The 9,369-nt window shown below is 40.9% G+C and overlaps 1 protein-coding gene and 1 pseudogene across 2 annotated transcripts in view; one reads left to right on the top strand and one right to left on the bottom strand.

Moving 5' to 3' along the window:
- TrpRS-m (Tryptophanyl-tRNA synthetase, mitochondrial) overlaps nucleotides 1-1,143 on the bottom strand; it is a 37,901-nt gene extending 36,758 nt beyond the window's left edge. The window contains exons 1-2 of one of the 2 annotated variants that reach the window (XM_068225106.1): nucleotides 1,013-1,143; nucleotides 694-915 (exon numbers count right to left, since the gene is read on the bottom strand). In XM_068225106.1, coding sequence (XP_068081207.1) covers nucleotides 694-789 — 96 coding nt within the window. In that variant the 5' untranslated portion in view covers nucleotides 790-915; nucleotides 1,013-1,143. Of the gene's footprint in view, nucleotides 1-693 lie in introns of both variants that reach the window. The other variant, XM_067135731.2, reaches the window with a different exon arrangement.
- Nucleotides 1,144-5,974: 4,831 nt separating this feature from the next.
- Nucleotides 5,975-7,308, top strand: LOC137502244 (piggyBac transposable element-derived protein 3-like; annotated as a pseudogene).
- The last annotated feature ends 2,061 nt before the right edge of the window (nucleotides 7,309-9,369 follow it).

Here is a 9,369-nt window from a genome sequence, read left to right on the forward strand (position 1 = left end):
AGCAAAAGCATGAGTCACAGTTGTATTTTGCCCTTTGAAAGTAGGAAGGTTTGTCAAAGATTTTTGTGAGAAACCAGCCCTCTTTAAATTCATGACAGAAACAGCAATCAATAACGTTCAACACACACCTTCGCTGAGTTACACACAAATTAAGTGAGAAGGAAATACGCACACTTGTGAAACTGTGATGATGTCAAGCAAATACCTCGGATAATTGAATAGAAGTGCACAATTTATCAGGCTTACCTGCTCACAGAGGCCCACATATAATTATAAATAACTTGCCTCTGTGAACATGTAAGCCTGATAAATTGTGCACTTCTATTCAATTATCTGAGGTATTTGCTTGACATTATCATCACTCTTTATTCAAGTTATCGCAGGATGTTTAATCCTATTAACTATATGCTCGCACAACCCATTCGAAACATAATTAGAACAATTTGGAGACAAAAAAGAAAAAAAAGAAAGCGCATCTTGATAGGTTAAGTTGAGCACCTCGAAAGCTTTGTAAATTAGTTCTTGAACCTTAATTTTAAGATAAATTATATATGAAAAAGTTCTCAGTTTTAAGTCTTGAAACAAAACTTAATCGCAGTGAATTATCTACAATTAATATTATGGGTTTCAGTTCAAATCAAATGTTAAGAATTCGAGTGATCCGATGTACCGTAATAAAAATGGGTTACTTACCTCTGAAGAAAAGTAACGTACACCCACGTTGTTCCTTAATGTGTCCTTTAAATTCAAATGACCACATCTGGTACGTAGCCTGCTAAAAATCTTCATTTTTAAACACCACAACTAGTATTAGAGAAGACGTTCGATGCCGATGCCATTCATAACCTCGATCTACACAACACATGTCCAAAGTGCCGGCACCAGCAAGCGGAATGTTTCGATAAGTTATTCATTCTGTAAAATAATCAAATATACTTTATAAAGCAAGACCTTCCAAACCTGACAAACTATGTGTCTATTCATTTAGAAAACGAACTGTCAGTATGAGTACCGGTAGCACAGCCTATTTGAATATTACTATGATAGTAGGCCGGGTAAGCCTACACAAAAAATACATTTCTGACAGAACCACGCGAATAGAAATGTTGTAGAGTTCGAGCCCCTCCCTATTCAGCCCCTGTGGGGGGGGGGGGGGGGGGGTAGAAAACATCCACGGTATCCCTTGCCTGTCTTAAGAGGCAACTGATAAGAGGACTGCAGGGGTTCTCAACATGGGAGCGTGAGTTGGCGATCACAAGGTCCTTAGTTGCATCTGGTATTGCCTTCACTTACTTGAGCCAGGCTCCTCACTTTCATCTTTCCTATCTGACCTGTCTTGGTCAACTCATGTTCTTTTCTGACCTTGACGGTATGAGGTTTTTGTGAGGCCTAGAGAGAGAGTTCCATTTTCACATCCTTCCCTTTCCTTTGCCTATACCTTCACTTTTAACTGAAGATAAACTTGGGGATATTCAGGTGTGATTGGAAGTAAGTCCCAGAAAATAATTTAATCATCTAGCGCAGCAAACAAAATATATATCCCTGGGGTCAGCCCAAACAGCGACCAGACTGCTAAATTTGAATCATATGAAATAAGGTTTGTGCAGGGACAGTAATGAAAGACACTCCCCTCCAGTGCAACCACGACACACAGAAAGGGTGTGCTAGGGTTCCATGCTGCAGGTGGGAGAGCGGGAAGTTTGCCAGCAGCAGAATGAGAGCACTGTACATGGACTATCAATGATCACATACCTTACCCACCTCCTGTGGGTGAGGGCAGTAGAATAACATCCACAGTATCTCCTGTCTGTCATAAGAGGTGACAAAAAGAGGAGCAGGTACGGTACTCTCAACTTGGTAGCATGGGTTGGCATCCATGGTTCCCCTAGTTGAGTCCGACATTGATTCCACTTATTATGTCAGGCTTCTCACCCTCATCTTTCCTATCCAACCTCCCTTCGTCAACTCTTGTTCTTTTCCAACCCCGATGGCATTAAGTTTTCGAGGCCTAGAGAGCTTTTCTCGCCCTTCATGGCCCTTGCCTTCTATTGGCCAATACCTTCATTTTTCGAAGTGTCAGATCCCTTCCAGTTTTTTCTCTGATTAGGATGGTTGCCTAGTTGTACATCATCTTAAAACAATGATCAACACAGCAACAGTCTACAAAATTCGTGGGAAGAAATCTTAATTGCACGTTATAAATTTCATATTAGAGCCCGGATTGTCAAAGTATCAACTTGTGAAAATTTAGATTTTATAATTCCACCTTTACAATACTGTAATTGTCTTTATTAAAAAGACTACATTAAATTACACTCATGAAACATGTTTCGTCCTCTTATAGGACATCTTCAGTTACAAATACAAATACATAACATTAAAAATAAGGCGAGGACACATTAAAATAAGTAAATGCAAAGTCTTTGTGTCCTGTGATGCGGTGTGATAGCGTCTTGTCAAACTTCAATGCTAAAATAGTGCGGCGTGAACATGATATGAAGCATGAAGTCCAATTAAAATCATATGTTAAATAAAATATGCGCATATTGTACATAAAACAGTGTACAATGTGCACATAATTTTATTCGCATAGCCACTTACGGTGTTTCATAATTGACAATTTGTTGTTTTGAATAACAGTTTTAACATATGATTTTCATTGGACTTCATGCTTCATATCATGTTCATGCCGCACTATTTTAACATTGAAGTTTCACAAGACGCTATCACGCCGCATCACAGGATACAAAGACTTTGCATTTACTTATTTTAATGTTATGTATTTGTATTTGTGACTGAAGATGTCCTATAAGAGGACGAAACATGTTTCATGAGTGTAATTTAATGTAGTCTTTTTAATAAAGACAATTACAGTATTGTAAAAGTGAAATTATAAAATCCTAATTTTCACAAGTTGAAGAAATCTTAATTTAAGAATATATACATCAGTATTTGCTTAACACTTCACCAGTCAGGTGGATGCTGGTGGTGTTCACTGTTTTATGAGGAATGTCTCCACTAGAGCTGGAAGCGAAGCGAGTAATACCGATGAGTAATCCGGTTGTATCGGTATAGCGCACCACCGATCCCCTCCGCTTACAACTGCAAGTACTCGCGGAGGACCAGAGAACAGTGTAGCGCACGACACATGTTTAACAAGGGGAGACCACGACGTTCGGATCATGGATTATCTTCAAAATTTGTACAGTTTTAGTAGTCCATTAGGACAACATAATGTGCAAGTAGTAAGGCGTACTACGTAGGCCTTTTAGAGAAAATCGCAAGAGAATTTTTGCGTTGAATGTGTACCGGTGCATTGCGGTCATGAGCAAGAGGTGGCGACAGTCGAGTGATTGGCGTTCAAGCTCCGTAATCACTGGATCGAGTCCCGCTCATCGCTGGTCATATTCTTTCATATATATTGCAGATCAAAGCGTCCAGGTGAAAAGCAGTTCCACGTTCCTTACCCGATTTCAATGTCAGGTATGAGGAATTTCGCAAATAAGGACAGGAATACATTTTCAGGAAAAATTTATGCATTTGGTCGTTTACTTGTTGATAATTATAAATAATATACATTTTTTTGTAACCCACCTCTGTGCTGGAGTGTTTAGTGTGATTAGCTGCCACCCCCGGAGGCCCGGGTTCCATTCCCGGCTCTGCCACGAAATTCGAAAAGTGGTACAAGGGCTGGAACGGGATCCACTCAGCCTCGGGAGGTCAACTGAGTAGAGGAGGTTCGATTCCCTCCTCAGCTATCCTCGAACTGGTTTCCCGTGGTTTCCCACTTCTCCTCCTGGCAAATGCCGGGATGTAGGCCCCTACCTAACATAAGGCCACGGCCGCTTCCTTCCCTCTTACTTGCCTATCCCTTCCAATCTCCCCATCCCTCCACAAGGCCCCTGTTCAGCATAGCAGGTGAGGCCGCCTAGGCGAGGTACTGATCACCCTTCCTAGTTGTATCCCCGACCCAAAGTCTCGCGCTCCAGGATACTGCCCTTGAGGTGGTAGAGGTGGAATCCCTCGCTGAGTCCGAGGGAAAAACCGACCCTGGAGGGAAAACAGGTTAAGAAAGAAAGTTATTTTATGTCTTCTTCTTCTCTCCCTTTGTGCCATTAGGCATCGGGACATTTCAGCCATTTACTAAAGTTTCTTCTGTCATGTGCCATTCTCTGAACCTCACCCAGGATCTTCCCTCGCTTCCTGATCAGTCCCAAGATGTACTCCTCCCATTCAATCTGTGGCCTCCCTCGTGTTCTTCTTCCTGTTGGTCTGGCTCACCATACCTGCTTCGCTTTCCTTTCATCTTCTATTCTTTCTAGGTGACCAATCCAGCCCAATTCTCTCCTCTCAATGACATCCATTATTGGCTCCTGCTGAAGCTCATCTCTCACTGTGGTGTTTCTAATATGGTCTTTGGGTTTTCTCAGCTACTTTCCACAAATATCTCATCTCAGCGGCAACCAAATGGCTCTCCAGTTTTTTATGCACTGTCCAACTCTCGGCACCATACAGGAGGGTTGGCAGGTACATGGCATGATATACCCGCATTTTTGTGTTGCTAATAATTTCTTTCTTCCTATGATTTTATTGTTTATACCATAGTAAACTTGATTAGCTTTTCTAATTCTGTTGTTTATTTCTGCCTCTAATTTTCCATCCTCTCTGATAATGGTGCCCAGGTACTCAATTTGTTCTACTTGCTCAATATCCTCGTTGTTCCACTGATCTGAAGCTGTACTTTTTCTCCTTTGGTGAACTGCATGACCTTGGTTTTGCTCACATTCACTTCCATCCCATGGTCCTGGAAGTAATAAGCCCATTCTGTAAGAGCTTGTTGGAGATCCTCCTCTTTCCCAGCCAAAATCAGAATGTCGTCTGCATAGACCAGGGATTGGACATATATTGTTCTCATGTTCCAGTTGCCAACCTTAATTCTTTTAGTTCTTCTTTTACACTGCTTAACCTCTACGTTTCGACGGTCCACATATGTGGACCTCAGTTGTGAGCTAATTTCTCGTGTGTTTTAATGCGGAATTTGTTGCGTAGCGACCGCAATCCTCGTCTGTGGACCTCATAGTTCACCTTATTGCCACAGGAACGCTATGGTACTCCTAACTGTCATGGTAGATTTAAATGTAAAGAGTGGTGCGCGAGAAGATGGCTTCCTCCCATCATGCTGAAAGTAAGTATATATTTCCCAGTAAATAACTCAGAATCTTGCTGATTTTTTTCAGTGTTGTGTAGTATTTGTAGAGTCTGTGAATTATTTCAGTTTATCAATATTGTTAAGTGGTACTGATATTTATTGCATAATGTCATGGTCCTCATACGTGGACCTCAGTTGAGTGTTGTATTATTTTTTCTGTAGGTTTTGATATGGGAGTGATAAGTAATGGCATCACAATTACCGAATGATGCTACAGGAAATACGTTGTTTTATGGCAAAATAACTTACTTTATGTTTATTCCTTTTTTTACAGAAGGAAGATTTCTTGACGAAAGAGATATATGGGCTTTTCTGGATGAAAGTGATGCGGATCTGTCCGAGGGCAAGCTTGACGAATTCTCAGTTACTGATGTTACTAACTTTGACTCATCTTCTGTGTACGATAATGACGATGATGTAAATGAAGGCGAAGGTCTTGGAAATGAATGTGTCCTAAATAGAGAAAATGATGTGCTTGGCAACAACGAAGACGAAGGAAACAGATCTATGGAATCGGTGGTATCTCAGGCGCTCACACCTTCAACTACTAAGACCCGCGATATGAAATGGAGAAAGAAATCTATGACTTTACAGGACCCCTGCAATGATGAAGTATTTTTAACAGACTATGACAATGAAAAGGGAATTTTAGATTCATTCTTGGAATACCTACCTCTTAGTTTCTGGGAACAACACGCGGAACAAACTAACCTCTATTCAGTTCAAAAGCGCGACTTGAAATCCGTAAATACTACTTAGGAAGAAATGATGCATTTGGCTGGTGTGCATGTGATGATGGGTGTGCTCAGTTATCCCAAAACCAAAATGTACTGGCAACGTGATACTGAGGTGCCGATAATTTCTAAGTGTATGTCCACGGATCGTTTTTTCGAACTGAGGAATTTTATGCCTTTTGTTGACAATCAAGGGGAACATGAGGGACCACTCTGGAAGGTGAAACCATTTCTTGACTGCGTGAAACAAAAATGCATATCTCTCCCACGGTCAAAGCATGTATCACTTGATGAACAGATGGTGCCTTTCTCAGGCAAGTGTGGCTTTAGGCAGTTTGTCCCTTCAAAACCCAACCCATTAGGATTGAAGAACTTCATTTTGGCAGCACCAGATGGATTAGTTTTAGATTTTATGTTTTACACAGGGGCAGGTACAGTATCGATTGAGGACCAAAAAGAATATGGTCTTGGTGGTGCTATTCTCAAGGTTTTGACAGAAAGTATTCCACAAGATAAAACTCATTGTGTTTACACTGATAGGTTTTGTACCAGTGTAAAATCAGCAGACATGCTACTGCAGAGAAATATATACCAAACAGGGACTGTCATGAAAAACTGAAAACCGATAAGGAACTGAAAAGGGGAGAATGGGAGGAGTGGGTAAGGGAAAATGAAAAAATGTGCATTGTAAAGTGGAAGGACAACAGAAGTGTTCTTCTTCTGTCTTCATGTGTTGGCAGTGAGCCACCTACAACATGCAAAAGATGGTCGAAGGAGGAAAAGAAAAAGGTTGTTATTCCTCAGCCATTGATTGTTAAATACTACAATGAAAAAATGGGTGGAGTAGACCTTTGGCATAGATTCATGTCATACTATAGGTGTTACATTCATACCAACAAATGGCCATTCCGTATGTTCAACCACTTTGTTGATCTTATAATTGTTAATTGTTGGATAATGTATCACAGATGGTGCGCAGGTAGTGGTATTATTAGACAAAAACGACTCTCATTAATGGATTACAAAATGCACGTAGGAAAGGCATTGATAAATTTTAAGGACATTGGTTACATAAACATTAGGAAACGAGGACGGCCTCCCTCAGCATTCACCAACCCTGTTGATGACTCCGAGGATGACATGGACAAACAAGGTACGGTGAAAGTGCGAAGAGTTCAGAGCCAACCCATTCCAGAGGTTCGTTTTGAAAATATAGGCCACTTACCAAAATATGTTGATGCAAAGAATGCCTCGAAATGCAGAAGGCCTGGATGTCGTTCCAAAACGAGGGTAGTCTGTACAAAATGTGGTATGTACCTTTATGCTCTAAAATACAACTGCCTCTGGCATTATCACACCAAGTAGTAGTGAGAAATTGTTCAATTATGTGTATATTTAGTTTCTATGTATGCATAGAGTTCCTATATTATGATGAGAGTGTTTTATAATAGGTTTTGGTTATTTTACGTTTGTAATAAACAGTTTCCATGTTATGAGAGTGTTTTAAAATAGGTTTTGGGTTTTTTAAGTAATTAAAGTACATAATTGGAATAAAAACGCATGTTGTTTCCAAAAAACCCATCTGCTAAATCAAGAGAAGTGTAATCCATAATGTGTTAACAAAGACCTGAGGTCCACATATGAGGACCCTCAGTTATGCCCTTTGGGCACGTTACGAAGAAAAATTTTATTGCATGGTTTGCTTACTAGTGACCCATATTCTCAGAAATGGCATGTATAAAAATTCTGTTTCCGGAGTATTCAGTCCGGGATTGAAGAGGATTTGACTTGGTTCATGAAGATCACAAAGAGAAGAGGGCTCAAGCTGTCACCCTGCTTTACTCCCTTCGCTATTTCAAATTCCATAGAGCATTCACCAGCTATTCTCACCACTCCTCGGACTCTATTGTACATGCTCCTAATGCGGCATAAGAGAGTCTTGGTTACCTTTTCATCTTCAAGTGCTGCCCAAAGCTGTTCTCTGGGGACCGAGTCAAATGCGGCCTTTAGGTCGACAAATGCAGCTAGAACGTCCTTCCCTCGACTAAGTCGTTTCTATATAACGGTTCTTAGTGTGTATATGTGGTCGTGTGTTTGTCAACTTGGCCTGAAAGCACACTGTTCTTCTTCCAACTTTTCCTCTACTTCTTGTCTCAGACTCCTCTCCAATATGCGAGAGTATATCTTTCCAGCCACACTGGAAAGACAAAAATTGCTCGATAGTTTGCACAGTCTAGAGTGCTGCCCTTCTTATGGATAGGAACAATAATTTCTTCTCCCAATCCTTTGGAATCTTCTGAATGCTCCATGCTTGGTTGGGATATCCTTGTCATCCATTTCACCACAGCCTCTCCTCCATACTTCATCAATTCCGGTGAAATTCCATCCCAGCCAGCTGCCTTGCTCACCTTTATTTCAGTGACAGCCTCTCTTACTTCACTCTGCATAATTGTCTCCCCTTCTTCTGCCCCATTACCAGCGTCGTCTTGTGAATTCTGGTCTGCGCGGAACACATCCTCCATAATACGTGTTCCATGTATCAAGGATGTCCCGTGGCCTCGTTTGGATCTTCTGGATCCTGTCTTTAATGTTTCTAATTCTTTCCAGTTTTGCCTTGGAGGGATGTTAGTATCTTCCAAAACTTCTTCTGATTATTTCTATATTCTGATTCCATTTCCTCACCAAATTCCTGCCAGTTCCTTTCTTTTGCCTCTTGTACTTGCCGCTTTGCTTCATTACGTGCTTCAACATAATTCCTCCAGTCTTCTACCCTTCTTGTTCTCATGTACTCCTTCCAAGCTACCTTTTTCCTCCTTACTCTTTCCTTGACTTCCTCAGTCCACCACTTTGTTTGTTTCCACAAACCTCTTCTGCTACTTTGATAATATTTGTCTTAAATTCCCGCCATCTCTCTTCTAAGTTCCAACCTCTCTCAGGTTCTTCTCTTTCTGTCTGCTGAAGTTTTCCCCCAACTTCTGAACATAATTCTGCCTTACCTCTTCCTCTCTAAATGAAGAAATTCTTATTTTCTCAAATCGAAGATGAGAGGGTGTGGGTGTAGCCTTGAACCTTGTTTTCATAACCAGAAGCCGATGTTCTGTACTCATTTCTGCACTGAGGAAGACCCTTACATCTAGTGCTGCATAAGTCATGTTCTTAGTGTAACAAAAGTAGTCAATGCAACTCTTTGCTCCTATTGCCTCAAAAGTTATTTTATGGATACTTTTATGGGGGAAAAAGGTGTTGCCAATCCTTAGCTCATTATCAATACAGAATTCCAGCATTCTTTCACCATTGGTATTGATGGTTCGTTCTCCTCCATGTTGGCCCATACATCCATGTCCTCGACGTAACCAATCCCCCATCTCAATAACATGACTACTTCTTTCCCTGGCTTTGTCTATAGCTTTTTGCATTTGAACATAA

This window comes from Anabrus simplex, chromosome 1 (genome assembly GCF_040414725.1).
Source record: "Anabrus simplex isolate iqAnaSimp1 chromosome 1, ASM4041472v1, whole genome shotgun sequence".
Lineage (NCBI taxonomy): Eukaryota > Metazoa > Arthropoda > Insecta > Orthoptera > Tettigoniidae > Anabrus > Anabrus simplex.